Genomic DNA, 17,466 nt, shown 5'->3' on the forward strand with positions numbered 1-17,466 from the left:
AATACAAAAATAGACATATTTCAAGATATGTGTAACCATCTACAATTGTCTGGGCAGAATGACTGAAAACAAAAATGATGTGCAAAGGTAATCCAAACAGGATGCACTGTAGAAATTACATAAGTTTGTCATGATGCTGAAAGGTGATGACATAAGACTGATCAGGTTTCCAGTTCATGTAATGATTTTCCTATAAAACATGCGACTGGAGCCACAGGTTCAATGTTTAACACTGCACATACTCTATGTAGCCTAGTTTTGACAATAATATTTGAACAGGTGGTATCACAATGAATGGCCAGCATTAAACCACTGTTCAACATTTAGGGAAGCAGAGCATTTCAGGTATACAAAGGTTTCCATGTAAGGAAGTTGCTTTACTCTGATCCTCTGTGATATAATTCTGACAAATGTTAACAGACATTGGCAAAAAATTGCAGCAGAAAGAACCTGAGGTCAGGAATGTCAGAAGTAAAGTCAACATCTTCATTGTATTCCCCAATTTACACCTAGAAAGCACCTAGTAAATAACTTTTAAAGGAAGAACACTTAAAAAAATGTGGTTGTACTGTGCCATTGTTTCAACTTATGATGTAGGGGAAAACCCTACCTGGGTCAGCAGAGAAATTCTACTTTAAAATGGTTAGAATGTTTTGTAATGAAGAACAAAAAAATCTCTCTCTCAAATGAACAAAGTCTACAGGGCCATTAATACTTTTCAAACAATACAACATGTAAAGCTGTGCCAATTCAGCTTTAGAATAATTCTTGGTAAAGGGAGTACGTTAACAAACAACCACCAGTAAAAACAGGTCAGCATCATGGATACATCACTACAAGTAAAAAACATGTACTGTAAGAAGTATGAACTTGGTCATATTTTACCTAATTTGAGTGTCGCCTGCGACAATTAAACATGAAATAGGGCATGAAGGTTATGATAACAACGGTTTCTGTTGGAAGCTATAGGAGTGGTTGCCAATCCTTCTCCTTGTATGCCAACAAAAAAAATATAGTGACTAATACCGAAGTGTGTTGGCCAAGACACACTGAGGTTCAGGTCCAGGCAGGTTTGAGATGTGCAGATGCGTTTACCTCCATCATTCTTCACAGACTTTGTCTGACATGTATGGCCGCCCTCATATCTAGTGCAGCTAGAAGTTCATCAAAGTTGTGAAAAGTATTATATCCTTTATTGTACATAATGTAAAAGGTGGGGGAGCTTGCTGAAGAAGCAGAGAACAAATATGGTCTCAATTGTTAGACTTTAAAAGAGGTTTGCGTAGTTTGTTTGTATCATGGAGGGTAGAACCAACATTTTGTGCTGAAAGGGTGAGCATTGTGGGAAATGAAAGTAAACATCAATTCTTCTTTCAGATCAGAGCCAGTGTACCTAATAATTCCAGCAAACGAAGTTATCACAATGATACCATCATAAATAACATAGTCATTACAGTGATATCAACATTCTCTCATTTAGAGGTAAGCAAACAAAGATTAAGGCAGTACTGTATTTACATTAGTTCATACTTTGGTTATAGATACTAATTCTATCCTATGACTGTACATTTGTAGGTCTTCTTGACCACTTGGAGTTTATGTTGCCCATTTAACTGCAATCATGCTTACCACACTGTACCATATAACAAGATGACATTACCAACCTCTGCCACAAATATGATTTTGCAATAAAAAGAAAAAGTGTGAGCAGTAAAGACCACTGATTAGTATTCTTCCTCTAATGTGACCAATCAGAAATGAATAAAAAAAAAACACAACCTCAAAATTTTGTTAGCACAACAGTTTTAAAAGGGTCTTTGGTGGCAAAAGTCTTCTCCAAAGATCCTGGAAGATCTCCTATGCTCAGAATTGTAAAGTGCATTGCACACTGCATGGTTAGTTCGCTCGCGTGAGCCTATCCTGGCTGTCTTCATGAGCTGTATCCATTTCAACCAAATCATCCTCACTTACTTTCTTCTTCTTAGCACCCACTGACACTAGTGCATCATCCTTTGTCAGTTCAGATGCTAGCAACGAGGTAACAGCATAGCCAGCTTTTCGATTCGCTGCAAATGAAGATAGAAACCAACACAATAAGAAAAAAATAATTTTGCAGGAGGCAAAAATTATTTAAAAGTATGAGTTTTATGGGCTGATTATGACTTATGGCTCACGTATACGTATGGCTAAATAAATGTGGTAAATGTAATTGTATTGTAATTGCACTTAATTTGATTTGTTTTGTGTGACGTCAAATATGTGGTCATGCAAAGAACAAGAAAAGTATACATGAACATTTTAACGGTTACAATACAACAAGAGGTTGAAATTCAACTAAAAAGGAAGCTCTACTAGAGTCAGACATGTTATAACAGTGCTTGGGCAATAGTGACCAAAACATACCAATACCTGAACTAGTATTCAATAAAATGCAAAACAAAAAGGCTACCAAAAAAAAATTCAAGTTTAAACAGAGAACTATAGGACAGAGTGCCATTTACTTTTTTGCAAATAACTAATGGATCTGCACTGAAAATGCTGTTACAGTAGTGTAATTCGGTGGTTAAAATGAATACTAAACCACTAACACACAAACAGAACATATTCATGTTCTCATCAAAATGAAACATTTAGAGCTTTGAAGAATAGTCAGAATAAACTATTTGGAGGTAGAAGTGTTAAAGGGCCCCTATAATAATAGCTTTTCTAGATTTATACAGCCACTAAAATATCTAGGAGCTCAGAAAGAACCCTTTTGTCTTCAGCTAAATAAAAATGCTACAAAAACATGGAAATTATGTTAAATGTTTAGCACAGGGAACAAAAATTCTGTTTCAGATATGTACAGACCCTGTAGAAAGAACAGGCCATCAGAAAATTAAATAAGTACACACGATCATGCAAAATTCATGCAAACTATAAAACATGCAAGGTCACACAGAACAACAAGATTGCAACTCAGTCACATAAAGCAGCAAAGTCCTTAAACAAAAATAATATTGCAAACATTAAAAATGCATCACCCACACAGTTGACTAAAGTATTTCAGATACCCAGAGATGGACATTTTTATTCCTGCCAAGAAGGGGCGGATATACTATGCACTGACTGTATTATATACTTACTCAGAATAACACCATTTGATGGACATTCTTATTTCTACCAGCAAGGGAATGATAAATTGCCTCATATACTACCTCAAAAGTAACACTGAATACTAAAAGGGTGCTAAACACCTAGAAAACTGGTTCTGGATGAGAAAATAAAAAGTGTACTTCTACTCTATGTAAATAATATTTGCTCTATTATTCCTTTTTGTCCCACTGCTTTAAATTCCTGCAGCATTATTTCCAATACCAAGTCAGTGGAAAATATGTACAACTACATAATGCACATGGAGTGGTGAAGCAGCTGAATTAAGAACACTGTGACTAAGTGAATTTCTAGAAGAAAATTTATGGTAAGTATTATTTATAAAAGTTGTGTAACATTTCTAAGATTTAATTTCACCTTCTACCAGAGTAAACTTTCAGGCCCAGAGAAACTTTCAGCTCCTCCGAGTGGTGTGTCCAGAACTGCACAACAACTTTTTAAAATCTGCACAAAAAGGTCTGCCGATAGGCTGACAAGCCGTACAGACTTTCCATTAACATGAATAGAGTTCTTAGAACCAAGAATAGAATGTGGATTAGAACCAGGACTGGAAAATTCAAACTTTTGAAAGGCTAGATGGGCTCAATTAACAAAGCTTACAATAAGGATAAGAAAGCATATTAACAAAACAAAAAAAAGAAATTCAGCTAGAAAATCTAATGGAATATAAAAATCATTTGGCTGAAATAAATATCCTTATACTTGTATTAGCACTTTGGCAAATGAGCCTACTATGCAATAAGCATGTGATCAGTAGTAATTCATAGATAACTGAGCTATACTACCTCCTTCAGGTAGAATTAGACACTTGTAAACAAAAAGCCTATTGGCCAGCCAGATTAAACCCCACCCACTTTCATCAAGCTTTCGTTTATATAAAAAGGAGAACATCACAAACACAGAGAGGTGGGACTAGTGTCCCTTAATCAACTTCAAGAAACTGTTGTTTTTTTTAAATCCTATTCATTGAGACACAGGAACAGTCACAATTCATAGACAATTGGGAAGATCAAAAGCAGCCAAACTGTGGGGTAGGCAACAGCAAAATAAATAGAAAAAAAAACAAACAGGTCATAAAAAAAGAAGTAAAAACAGTAAAAAAGAACAGTCTGCAGCTTTAACAGCTCCCTTATTGACTTGCAGCCCAAGCTAGCATCAGATGAGGCCTGAACATCCACCTAGTAAATCTTAAAGAATGTATTAACAAAGGACCAGGTGGTATCCTTGCAAATCTGGGAAACAGTTGCTTGATGCCTGACAGGAAAAGAAACATTTTCATTAGGACCATAAGACATGACAATAATATGTGTGAACCACTGAGAAATGGTGGATCAAGAAGATGGTTCCCCTTTACAGGAGCCATCAAGAATGACAAAAAGAGTCAGCCTTTCTAATAAAAGCTGTAATACAGGCAAACAACATGAACCACATCCAAATAGTAAAGAGAAATCTCATTTGAGTGAACTGGGGCTGGGAGAGGAATAGAAGCACAATGTCCCGGGTTAAGGTGAAAGCCTAAAACCACCGTAGGAAAAAGGGAGGCTCTTGGCCTGAACACAACTCTTTGTGTAGGATCAGAAGTGGTTATTTACAAGACAGGGCAGCTAGCTCAGATACACACCTTACAGAGGTGATGGCAACAAGGAAAGTAAACTTTTGAGTACAAGTGGAAAGCAGAATATCCCTCATATGCTCAAAAGATGGCTTTTGAAGAGCTGAAAGAACCAAATTTTAGAAGAGGAAAGTTGTACTTTTATACCATTACTTCAGCTAGCAGATTCCTATAAGTGGAGATAAACTTGTGCAGTTTGGTGTTGAACCTGGAGGCCAGGAGGTCCACATCCGTCCCCACCACGACCTGTGAAAGGTCATTAAAGGTTTCCTGGTGAAAAGACCATTATCACCACATTCAAGAAAGGTCTCTCTCTGCTGATTGTATATGCCTGGGATGTGAACAATAGACAAGCCTAAAACGTGAAGCTCTGCCCAGAACATATTTTGCTTCTCTTGCCGCAGGAAGACTCCTGGTTAATCCCTGAGGATTGATATATGCCACTGCTGTGGCCCTGTGTTACTAAATCCACATCGGATGGCTCTGCAGTTGAGAGGCCCACCGTTGCAGAGAGAAGCAAATTGCTTAGAGCTTCAGTATGTGGGGAGATCAGCATTTTTCGAAGTCCAAGTCCCCTGTACTGATAGGGTGCCTAGGACTCTGTCAGGCTGGTATCCTTCGTGAATATCTTGCAAGATAACAGAAGGAATTATTTCACTGACTCCAAAACTAGATTACTGAGCCACCAGGTCATAGATAACCCGGTCTGGGGGTGTAAGGCATATCGATCTGTTCAGAGATTGCAACTTCATGCCCTAAGCAAAAAGAATGTTGAGTTCTAGAGGTCTGGAGTGAAACTGAGCAAATGGGAGTGCTTTGAATGAGGCTACCATCAAACCCAGAAAATGTATGCAGAATCGCAATGTGAGACAGCTGGTCTACATATATTCTTTATATACGAGACTGGAACAGAGGAAGTTCACTGATACTCCTTGTAAAAAGTATATTTGGACTTCGCAGAAGGTGAGCAGTGTTCTGGTTGGGGTAAAGCGCACAGAAGCAAAGGTGGATAAACATGGAGGTGGCTGGAAAAGGATTTCACACACTTTGAAGAAATGTTCTTGGATAGAAAGAGCACTTGAATATTGTGATGATAAAAATATGGGGCACTGAGAACGATATCGCTTTATGGATATTTATATGAGCTTTCTCTTTGATAAGTGGGTTTAACAACTATGAGGCATTATTATGAGTTGTCAGATAACATTTGCATACAATATCTGTATTTGGGATTTATGTGATTGCACAAGAGTGCTACACTTTAATTTGTAATATTAAGTTTAAGACTATCTATGAACTGCTTAATAATTTTAATATACAGTATATTTTCTTTGTATATTGATAAATCTGCATATTTTTGATTAAGATGAAATGATTATGAATATGGAGGATTGAGTAGTTTTGCAAAATATTTATATATACAGTATATTGGGTAAAAGAGTGCCACAGTCTTTTTATTTTCATAATATCTTTAATAAAGTTATCTAAACAAGTCCGATTGGGTTGTTTTTTTGTCTTGCTATTTCGCAAACCTACATTTAAATCAAAGAGTTTTTTGCACATTGGCAGGCAAGAAGCTCATTTGGAAAAGAAGATGGAGAATATTCACTAAACCACCTACACAAAAGTGTAATGCTGTAGGCATAAACTATATGCGCTCCATAACTGAATGATCAGTAAGGAGAGCAGCTGGTTACTTAGACATATGTTTAGTCCATTCTCGGTTTTTGTTTGCCAGTGTCTAATTCCTCCTGAGGGCAGCAATATAACTAATTTGTCTATGAATTACCTCTGATCCTGTGTCCCTTAATGAACAATAAATACTCATAAAACAGACAGCCAAAGAAACAAAACAGTAAATATGATCTGATGACTACAGAAGGTCAATAGATAGGTATAAAAATGAAAATTTAAATTCAGTGCAATTGACTCTATAGGAATCAACTCCTAATATATGTGTAAAACTATAGTAATGTTACTTTCCATATTAAAAATATAATTTGAGATTATATTTTGAAGGCTAAACAATAATTCCTTTGAATAGGGACACCAGTTAAACAAATTTAAATGTTAGTAAAATAAACTAACATTTTAAAATAAATACATATACGTTCAGGATTCAAAAAATTAGTGCTTAGATGTGTAGTATCATTGACAAAAATAAAAAGACTAATATTTGGCTTGAGAGATGCTACTGGGAACTCTGACAAATGTTGAAAATTACATGGTGGCCAGTGACCATTTTAAGACAGACGACTTTCAAACTGCATGTTTGCATCAATACTTATGACACGTTGCAATTTGGGCACCATAGGCAAATTATGTCAGTCAAGGGGTTTCAGACTACTTAAACAACTAAAGTACCTTTACCAAAAGGCATGAAAAAGTTAAGACAAACTTGTATTTGGACTTTGACTATCTTTTTAAGACCAGCAGACATCTCTGAATCCATATTTTAATCGACTAAGCGCTGTACACTTTCAAGCTTTGCAAACTATGTTAGCTATAAAATTGTTAACGTAATAAAAATCAGGTAAAAAAAAAATCTGAAATGAAAATGGGGTCTTGTGTTTAGCAATAACAAAAAAGGACGAGTTGTTATTAGCACAAACACATCACACAAATGCACCCAGTGTTACCAGGTCTGGTGCCTGCTCCTCCTCCTCACTAAGGGACAGGAGAGAGCCTATTGAGGAAAAAACAGAGTATTAAGAAAAAAAAGCCCTACAATTCTGTTATAAACCATTTTTCAAAACTTACCTTTATCCTGTGAGCTACTTCATGCGAGTACAATTAGCAGGAACATAAAAAATTACCAACTTTTTTTCTTCTATTTGACATTGATATGAACCGGTGGGGGCCTCTCACATTGGAAAAGCAGCCCATAAAGCTAAAAATGAATGAATTAAAATATGGGGCTGAATCTGCTTAGGTCTCCTCAAACCTGACAAATGCATGACCTCATAAACTGCCGTCTGCCTTCTGATAGGTTTATTCACAAAAGGGTGGAGAGTTTGGAGAAGGCAGAAGAAGTGAACAATCTAGAACAACATAGCAGAGTTGGAAAGTGAACTGAATTGGAGAATGTTTCCAAATCAGCAATTTTGTCCTTCTCCAAACTCTTCACCCTTTTGTGAATAACCCTGTGGGTGTGTATTATGTAGGCAGTTGACAAGCAGCAATTACCAGACTCCAGGTGATCTCTAACCTCCTCCAAACTAAAGTGCTTGGCTTTGACAAAATGATTGAACTAAAGGATATCTCTGTAAATCTCTTATAAGTAAGCCTGCACAGTTGCAATAAAAGACCGAGTACAGAGATTCCTACATAAACCCAATCATGGCAGGTTGTTTTAAAACCAGATAGACAACACTAGCTCAGGACTGCTTTGGGAGGCAAGACTTCCCCCACAGGTTTTCTTTAAAAAATGTAAACAGCTAAAAATGTTTTAAACAGTTTTTATACTGAGTTTGATACTTTTTCATAAAAAGAACATGCACAGGGGCTGACACATACATAAATAGAGGAAGGTTCAAATGATTAATGCACAACAGCCAATCAGATGCTCAACTATTTCATATATACCGATGCTGTACCCATGCAGAGCAATTCTTAACCGTTACCCTCTTCAGCTGTATATACCAACGTGTCCTTTGCTCTGTTATAGATCAATATACTTCTGGCTATGGGGGAGAAGGTGACTTACTCTTCCTCCTCACAAGTGACAACACCAATGCTTGGCGACTGGCTGCTTAGGTACCTAACACTGTCACATGGGGCTGAAAGAGTCATTAGCAAATTATAAAGTGCTTCATCACTTCCCCCCAGGCAGCGGAATGGTGTAGCTCAGGAATAAAAGGAAGGCAAGTAAATGCGGCAGTAGTGGGCACCAGTTAGGTGAACATTACTTTGCTCTGCATGGGGTAAGCACAGAATTTGTTACACACCAAAACTTACCTGCTGTTTTTCTCTAGCCTATAAAAAGTACCCCCGATAACAAATACCATTAGCGTGCTATGTTAACATTTGCTACAAATCCCCAGCTACTGCAGTCATACAACTGGTCCTTTTGTACCTAGGGCACCTTAAAGTGTATTTCCACTTTTTTCGGCAAAATTAAGAAAACCCCCACTATGTGTGTGTTACGAGTTCCTATTTACACAGCATATTTAAAAATAATGTTTGAAATAAATATGTCTTACCTTTTAGATATTTCAATTTAGCAGGCCTTTGCATGCTCCTCTCTCAATTTCATTAACAGGAAACCCTGTTCTTCCTAATAAAATGACTTATGACAGACACCCCCCCAATCATTAACTTAGAAAGATTGCAGGTCTTTAACCCTTTGTTAGGACAGACTGTGTTTACATCTAGTTTACAACTGATAAGATCTGGTAGAACAGGACAGACAAGGTTAACTATTGTAAACCACCCTCCTTGCAATCCAGACAGAAATTTAACACAGCACAGCTTTCTTACATATTTGAGCATTGTTTTTTTGCAAACAGCATTTTTTTTTTAACTTATGCTATATGAATGAGAAACCTGTAAAAAAAAAATATAAAATGGGTTTTATCCCAATTTGGCTGCAAAAGTAGAAATACACTTTAAGTCTTATATCACCCTAGGTTGAAAACATCCTACCCTCTAATGCCATTCACAGATCTGTACAGAAGTCACTGTCTATGCTGTAATAAAATATACCATTAGTTAGATAAAACAAATAAGCATACAATTATTTTCACTAACCCTTCTATGAACCTTTATATATTATACGTTCGTGAGAAACCTTTTGTAAACCTATTTTTTGGTGAAGATTATTATACACCATGCCATGCAAGATATAGAATACATTACTAAAATTGGTTCTGTTTACAGAAACAGAAATACCTCTTCACAGTAACATTTTATTTCTGAAAATGCAGTGTATTTAGCTAAAATTAGCAAGGATGTGTTAAGTGGGTGTATAGCTGCAGACTGAAGTGTGCATTCCTCTACACACATAATTACAGTCCAGAAATATCAGAGTTAAAACGATATACACATGGATTCTGTTCACACATAAAACGTGTTTTTTTTTTTTTCTTCATACTAAAGCTGAAAACAATGATGATGATACCCATAGCTCCTTAGATTGGTAGTGAGAAGATATACATTCATATATTACGTAGAAGCTAAGAAGTATTAATGGACAGTAATGTTGCCAACTGTGGGAATCTCCAGCTGCTTCACATAAACAATGAGTGCAGTAAAGTGGTCTAACAGCATGTTCTTCTCCCACAGTTCAAAACCATACTGGTACTGCTTCTGACCAATAAACACAGGAAGTTTAAAATTAATCTGTAAACTCCCTTGGGGCAATCACAGACATGAATGGTTTACTGCACTGTATGGCTGGGTCTATACTCCTATGGATTGCTTTGTATTTCATGTATATGATCCCAGTCATAGGAATGAATGAGGGTCTTGGCACATATGCTTGGTAGGTGCTGGGCCAAGCCAGGACCATTTGCAAGCAAAGGCTGGGTGATACTGGGCTGGGCTGCACAATAAATATCTTCACAGTGGGGCTGAAGATATTTACCCATACCAGTTTCACTGCTGGGGCTATAAAGGACAACTTCATTAAATGTGAAGTTGACCCTTTATTTCTGTCACATTTGAAGCAAGCTTACAGTGTTTTGTAAAGCAGAATACAGGGTAGAAATCACCTTTAATTTGAAACTTATGTTAATGTTAGAAACATGCTAATGATGCCAAGTAAAGACTTCATGTCTCATTTTATTGACATCTCCACAATAGACCTTAATGATATGTCTGGACAGTACTATATGCCCACAAACTGCAGATAACTCGTCTAAAGATGTGCCCATTTAGCATTGTTCTGAAACACTGACAACTTGGTCATCTAATCATCATGTGACCAGGTTGGGGGTGCCAACAACCCTCATATCAGATATGCACAGTATGCATATGTGACTTTTTTTTTATCAGCAGAACACAGCAATGATTACTACCACATCATTCTACAAGGACTCTACTGTTTGAATAAACAGGTCATTGTATCACTGACCATGACCTAAAGAAACATTTCCTGACTTCACTCTGCGGCTCAGAGAACCAAATATGTTTTTTCATCAGTTTGTTGTCAGTGATAAATCTCTGGTTTAAACAATCTATACTGTTATCACACCAGGAACAATGGGTCACGGTAAGAACATGTGCAACACATGAAACATGTCTTTTCCAAAAGCATTTATTCAATGTCAGTAAACTAGAAACTCTAAGAAGGACTACTGCTGATTCTAGGAGGAAGAGAATAATAAGACCAGAAGTTTAGATAAAGCTGAGCAAGGCTAATCATCCAAGACAATACTTATCAGCATTAATGGATATTGGAACCATATATAAGCAACACTATACTTCAATGCTTTTTGCTTCTGTAAATAGCAACTTTGTCTTCTCAAAACAGACCACATTTGATATATTTACTATTACCCATTACAGTCGTTTTATCAGATTAAGCAATGTGACATTTTGACCAGTTAAAATGTATGTATAGGCCTTTTTTTTTAATTTTGGATAGAATGGGAGGTTAGAACCCCTGTTGGGTTATCTGGGAATTTGTAAGAGAGATATCCCCACACTTGGTGTCACTTGCAGATTTCCCTGTCTAGTTGCTACCAGTGGCACTAACAGCAATATAAACCTCACAACTACTGAAATGCATTTTAATTTCAACCTGTACTGAACATTTTCCCTTACTTCCCATTTGATAAAACCTTTCCGGGACAGTAAGTGAGGGGAAATCTCTCTAGCAGTGGATAGCAGTAAAACCCAACAGGGGTTCTTATAAACTGTCCCAGAATTTGCTTGTACATTAAAAGGAGAACTATGGGGTCAGTAATTTTCCCCATAGTTCTCCTAAGGGTAAAGGGAGGACACAAACTAGCGTCCTCCCATCACCCAAAGCTCAGTATACCGCGAGCTACAGCTCGCGGTATACTGAGACACCGCAGCCGGGACGGATCCCGACAATACTGTCTGGATCCACCCAGCTGGGTGATTGACAGCTGGTTCTGCCTATCTAGAGGCAGAGCCAGTTGTACCCGTCCCCTCCCCCGTTCGTTCCGCCACTCAGCGCTGGAGGATTGGACAGGGGAGGGGGGAATCCCTGCAGGGAGCCTTGGAAGTCACAGGATCGAGAAGTGATCGAGCGACGATATGTGTTCGCTCACTTGCTGATCTATAGAGCCAACAGGTGACAGTTTCAATGTCACACGTCGGCTCCAACTATGAGGCTGAGTGATTTTAACTCGCCTCATAGTTCTCCTTTAAAGGTTTCTCAGCAGCCAATGGGCACTCCTGCAGTGAGATCTCCCAGTCATAGCTCTTTACCCTATTCTTGCCCTCCTTAAAATTTTCAATGTGCCCACCCTGTTTGTAGGGATCCCAAAGCTTCTGCTGCATTGTACACATTTATTGATGCAATTAGAGGAGCGGGAACACCTAGCCATGATGCTGTGTAACGTCATGCGGCACATTAGCCTTATCCTAATAAAATTTGCAGGAGCACTACACAGAAATACACAATTCTATATTCATGTCTCACAGAAAACTGCTCTTCCATAGAACAGACTATGCAAACACAACTAAATCCATACGTATCCAATAATTTAGAGAAAAGAAGCAGGCTGTCTAAGGAGTTAATGTATCATTTAATATTCCTTTTTACTTTATCATCTCAGAGCTGCAACTGAGGATACTGATCCATAATAGGAAGAATTTTTAAACTGTACAGCACCGCACCCTAATGTGACTCATTGCTGTACAATTGTTTAAATCAAAGCTGTACTTTTGGCAAGAAAACCCTATCATGCACAAACTTGTTGGATTGTACCCATCACCTTTTATACGTGATTGCTAAAATAATGAAATTACTTTATGACAAAGGCTAGCTACCAATAGGAGAGGTAAATATGCTAGGATAATGCATTGTGAATGCAGATGCAGGGCACATTACTATTTTTTAGGGAAACCTGCACTTAGAAACATACAGTATGTAGGTTGGCATTCTTTACCTAAAAATGCTAGCTGCCTCACTGTCATGCCAATCTGTTTCAACGCTTTCTGACTAACTGACCCAGGATATGTAAGGAGATCAGTCATTGACTTCACATCTGTTTGTTCTGCGTCGCTGAATCAAAGTAAAGGCGGTGTCTCAGTGAATATGATGGTTGCTAGCACTGTGTGACTCGCACATTGCTATCCTGAAAGCTTCACAGGTAAAAAAAACAAATGTTAGCTAGGCTGCTGACCCATCCTTCAGGAAATCCTAGTTACCTGGCTGATATGCTGATCTTCTGAAATCAATATGTTAAGTCACTGACTTCTGCAAATTGGCTTTCTTGATCTTCTAAAGCTAAAGCGTCAACGTAAGAGCCAGTTAACAGGCATTTTCAAAAGTATGACAGAAATGGCATCCCCTGTATTTCAATCGTGACAAATTTACTGTAACAAAGATCATATGATACTATATTAAGACATAACTGCATTTGCCCAGAATCCTTTCTTTCTCACAAATTCTTGTTCGCCTTTATTTCCCCCACAGAGCATTACTTAAAGCCATATGAACTACTAAAACCAATTCTTTGACAAAGTTTGACATTTGGATAAAGAGGGCTTCTATGGCAAGTGATTGTGTTGTATAATAAAGTGTGTGTTATATTGGAGCACAGTCTGTTATTTTCCTTTCAGAATATTTTGATCTGTAGAGTTACTGAAATAAGTTCATGTTTTATTTTTAATGTTAAACTCATCCTACTTGTACCGAGTACACCAATAAATAAAAGAGAAACATATTATTAATTCCACTCGTAACAATGTAGAACACGTTTATAAAACATTTGTGGGTCTTCCCATGATTGTAAGGAGAAATCTTCAAAAAAAAGAAGTGTACAAACACAACATTAATAATGGGGATTACCTTGCCGTGGGCCTCTTTTCCTTCTAAATGCAGCACCGGACTGTAGGGCCTCCATCAGACTGTCCATAACACCCGTTTCATCACCCTCTGTAAGGAATACAATATAAAACAACATTTAGATGTGTATGGATCTCTCCATTACAAACAGGCAAGCAAAATGAGTTCACAGATCACCAGATAGCCAACAAAGATAGTGAGGTTGACTGGTGCACTACAACAATGCCTAGATAAAAGCTACAGCTCACGAGGTACATGGTGCGTGCGCCCTGTGTGCATTTCCAGGCTCCACTTTCTTTTTTGAATGGAGTGTAGATTTGATGCTCGAAAAGGGATCACAACATTGGTGGACTGCCACAAGAAAACCTCAAACTGGTCATATTGTTTTAGAGAACTGAATGAACATATCTACTCTGCATAACTGATCTAGAATAAATGTCACCTCAGATACAGAGAATATGCTAGTGTTGCACAGGATTGCCTATTCCATTGCAAACAGGGTTTGGGCCTACATATTTTTGAGAAGCTGGCCATTAGGCTAAAAGCTGTTAATGTTCACCAAAATGGATAAATAGGTATCAGTAAGAGCTGGCCATACACTGTTAGAATTTTTGGCCGAAGAAGCTGGGGCGAGCAGTGTCTGTAGCCAATCAGCTGCGGCTACTGTTCAGGTATTTTGACAGTGACTGGTCAGAATACAATAGCCCAGCGGGAAAGGGAGGGCTGTTAGATTTCTATGGGCTGAACAAAAGAAATCTATTAGTGTCTGGCCTGCTTTAGCTTGTAAAGAAATTGTTTAATACGTACCCTGCTGCTGCCCACGCTGACAGCCTCCGCTGTCCTCCAGAGATAATCTTGTTGAAGAGTTGTCAGCATCTGTGGCACAGTTCAGGTGTGTCAGATGCCTGGTCCCCACCGCTACACTCTGGTTCCTTATCCCAGCCCCTATGTCCTGTAGTGATATAGGGGTCAGCGGATGTTGTCACAGAGTGTAGTGTGGGATGCCAACATCTGCCACTCCTGGAAGTGCTTAACACAGAAGACTTTTCAGCAAACTTTGACAATATTGGTCAAAAATTGCATATCGGTAACAGCACTATTATGTCTGCTAAGGCTCCATTCACCCTGGAGCGGCTGTCTGTGCGTATTCGGCTGTATGGATACACGTAAAGTCGCTCTAAACAGAGAAAACAATGCACTTTAATGTGCATCATTCAGACTATCGCGGGGACCACGTGGTATGAAACCGTGTGGCCCCAAAATAGTACAAGCGCAATAATACAGCGGATTCCGTACGTTTGCTGCTATTTAATAGCCACAAACGAGTGGCATCCGTGCAGATTACAAATGTTAGCGTTTTCGTCCCGCACGGTCTCCTGCGTGTAAACCGCAAACTTTATAGATGAATGGAGCCTAAGACTGCGTGTTTTGGCTGAAGGAGTGGATTTAAAACAGATGACAGACGCTCATGAAGCTATCATTGATTACATGCTTGGGAACTATGTTTACAAGCGTGGGCACTGCAAAGGTTTGCTTAAAATGTGAAGTGAATGTTGTTTTTCTTTTTATCTGAATTGAATTTTAGTAAAAGCAGTCCAAATATATATACAAGCTAAAAACAAATTCAAAGCGAGAGCTGAACATATCAAATCTGCACTAGGTGTAATAAATCCTATATAGCACATTCTAAACAACAATCTAACCAACATTCTATTTAACACGCTATATTTGGATTCCTGCAACCTGCGTTTACCACAAAAATAAAATGTGGATGGGGGCGGGGTGCCAAGATGTTCTGCTTGCCTGGAGGGGAATCAGAGCTTGCATGAATACATGTGTATACACACAGATCTCATGTGCCCCCATCAACAGAGCAGAAGGCTCTATGCACCCACACACATTTGGGTCAAGAGCGATCTCATCTTGTTTCTGTACAAGGATTGCAGTTCATTCTGATGGTACACAGCATAGCTGATCAACCTCAAACAGAGCAGGGAACTGTGATTCTCTGTAAAATCCACTGCAGTAAACGTATGCAGCGTTTGCAGGCAGCTGTTGCCTCTGTCCTGCAGATCTGTAATGTGTTAGAAAATCAAGCCATAAAGCTTTTCTTGCTTCTCCCTCTGCTGGCCACAGCATAAAGGCGATTACCAGCACGTGTCCAAAATACACACATACAGCTTTTTGTGAATCAGCTGCACAAAGGAAGAATCCCACGCTCTGGCATCAAGCCCAAAGGGAAGGGGGAGGGGGAGATAGCATGAGTTATGGGAATTTCTTCCTGACGTTTCATATTACGTGCCATGCCTTCACCGCACTGCAGACCTGTCCTCCCCTCCTGTCTGCATTGCACAATCCTGGGGAGGGGAGAGGTGAAAGGCTACAGAAAAATGAAAAGCTGGATCCATGCGCCCTCTGCTGGATGAAAAGAATATAGCAGAATATTGCAAAATGAAAGCCGAAAATACAGCAAGGATACTTGTTTATCCATTGTAATAAGCAATCAGAAAACAGTGACAGAAGGGTGGGCTTTTTTTTTAATAAACTCTGCATTACGCTGTCTTACGGAGAGTTACATAACACTGAAAAAGCCACAGCTGTGCGGCACATGAAGCGCGCTAGGGGTCAGCGAGACGGTCACATGCCGATTATTTTCAATGATCCTTTAACGCAGCAGCTGGATTAGATTTAAAATGAATTTGTACTGCTGCTTCCTGCTAGAAAAATCCATGTGAACAAACGCTAACTGGGGCTGCTGTATCTGCCGTGCTTTTTCCTTTGCCAATGCATCAGCTAACAGATTCTCACCAGGTATTATGTCGGTATTATTAATTCTAAGCACAAAGGGTTGAAAAGCTTGCTTAGTCATTTGTTCAGGTCAGAAAACCTGAACTACAAGAAGTCTGCTCTGCCCTAGCACAAACAAGTGGGTGGGAAAAGAAAGGGGAATCCTAAATGGGAATTCCAATGCCTGCTCCCTCGTGTTGCTGAGATCAAACAGTTAACCCTGAATAATCAGTGTCCTTGCCCCTCGGTCACCATAGCAACATGTGAAACCTGAATCTATAAATGCATATTAGAACATCTGTCACTGGTGATTTGGCTGCAAAAGAGCTGCCAATGCTGCCATCCGGTGGCAGAATGTGGGTGTAACCGCTGACCTAGATAATGGAGCTACTAGGCAAAGACATCAAGCTGTTATTATTCATGAGTCCTTAAAGGGAGGCATTGCAAATACTTTTCTAGGACTCCATATTCATTTCGTTTTAATCATAAAATACTTGACAATATCTGTATCAAGCAAGCATATGCAGATTGGTAATTTATCTTTAGCTGGTATAGTTGCCTTTCATGGACATGTATTTTTGCAGCATAATTGGGATAACATCTACATTATATTTGTTCCTATTTGCATAGCAGAATTTAAAAAAAAAAAAAAAATTGAAATTGGCTGCTTACCTTTTTAAGTGTTTTTTACTTGCTAAACATCCTATCTAGCTTCCCCCTATGTAATGTTAAGGAGGGGGCTGGAGGGAGGCTAATGTTTACTGTATTTATCCCGGTTTGCACTGTGCCGGCAGCTTTCATTATCATTTGTAGATTTGAACGCTGCCTGTCCCAACAAAGGGTTAAGGACAGACGGGATTGGTCGGAAAACTGGCCAATCAGGAAGCCGGACAGCGAGTCATTACCGACCCACCCCCCCCCCCCCCTCCAC

At 38.7% G+C, this 17,466-nt stretch overlaps 1 protein-coding gene across 1 annotated transcript in view; it reads right to left on the reverse strand.

The window, feature by feature from the left end:
• Nucleotides 1-1,324: 1,324 nt before the first annotated feature.
• DIAPH1 (diaphanous related formin 1) overlaps nt 1,325-17,466 on the reverse strand; it is a 261,743-nt gene continuing 245,601 nt past the window's right edge. The window contains exons 27-28 of the mRNA XM_018570519.1: nt 13,752-13,838; nt 1,325-2,066 (exon numbers count right to left, since the gene is read on the reverse strand). Of these exons, the coding sequence (XP_018426021.1) occupies nt 1,897-2,066; nt 13,752-13,838 (257 nt within the window). The 3' untranslated portion in view covers nt 1,325-1,896. The remainder of the gene's footprint in view (nt 2,067-13,751; nt 13,839-17,466) is intronic.

Source organism: Nanorana parkeri, unplaced genomic scaffold, assembly GCF_000935625.1.
Source record: "Nanorana parkeri isolate BGI_ZX_2015 unplaced genomic scaffold, ASM93562v1 scaffold1545, whole genome shotgun sequence".
Taxonomy (NCBI): Eukaryota; Metazoa; Chordata; class Amphibia; order Anura; family Dicroglossidae; genus Nanorana; species Nanorana parkeri.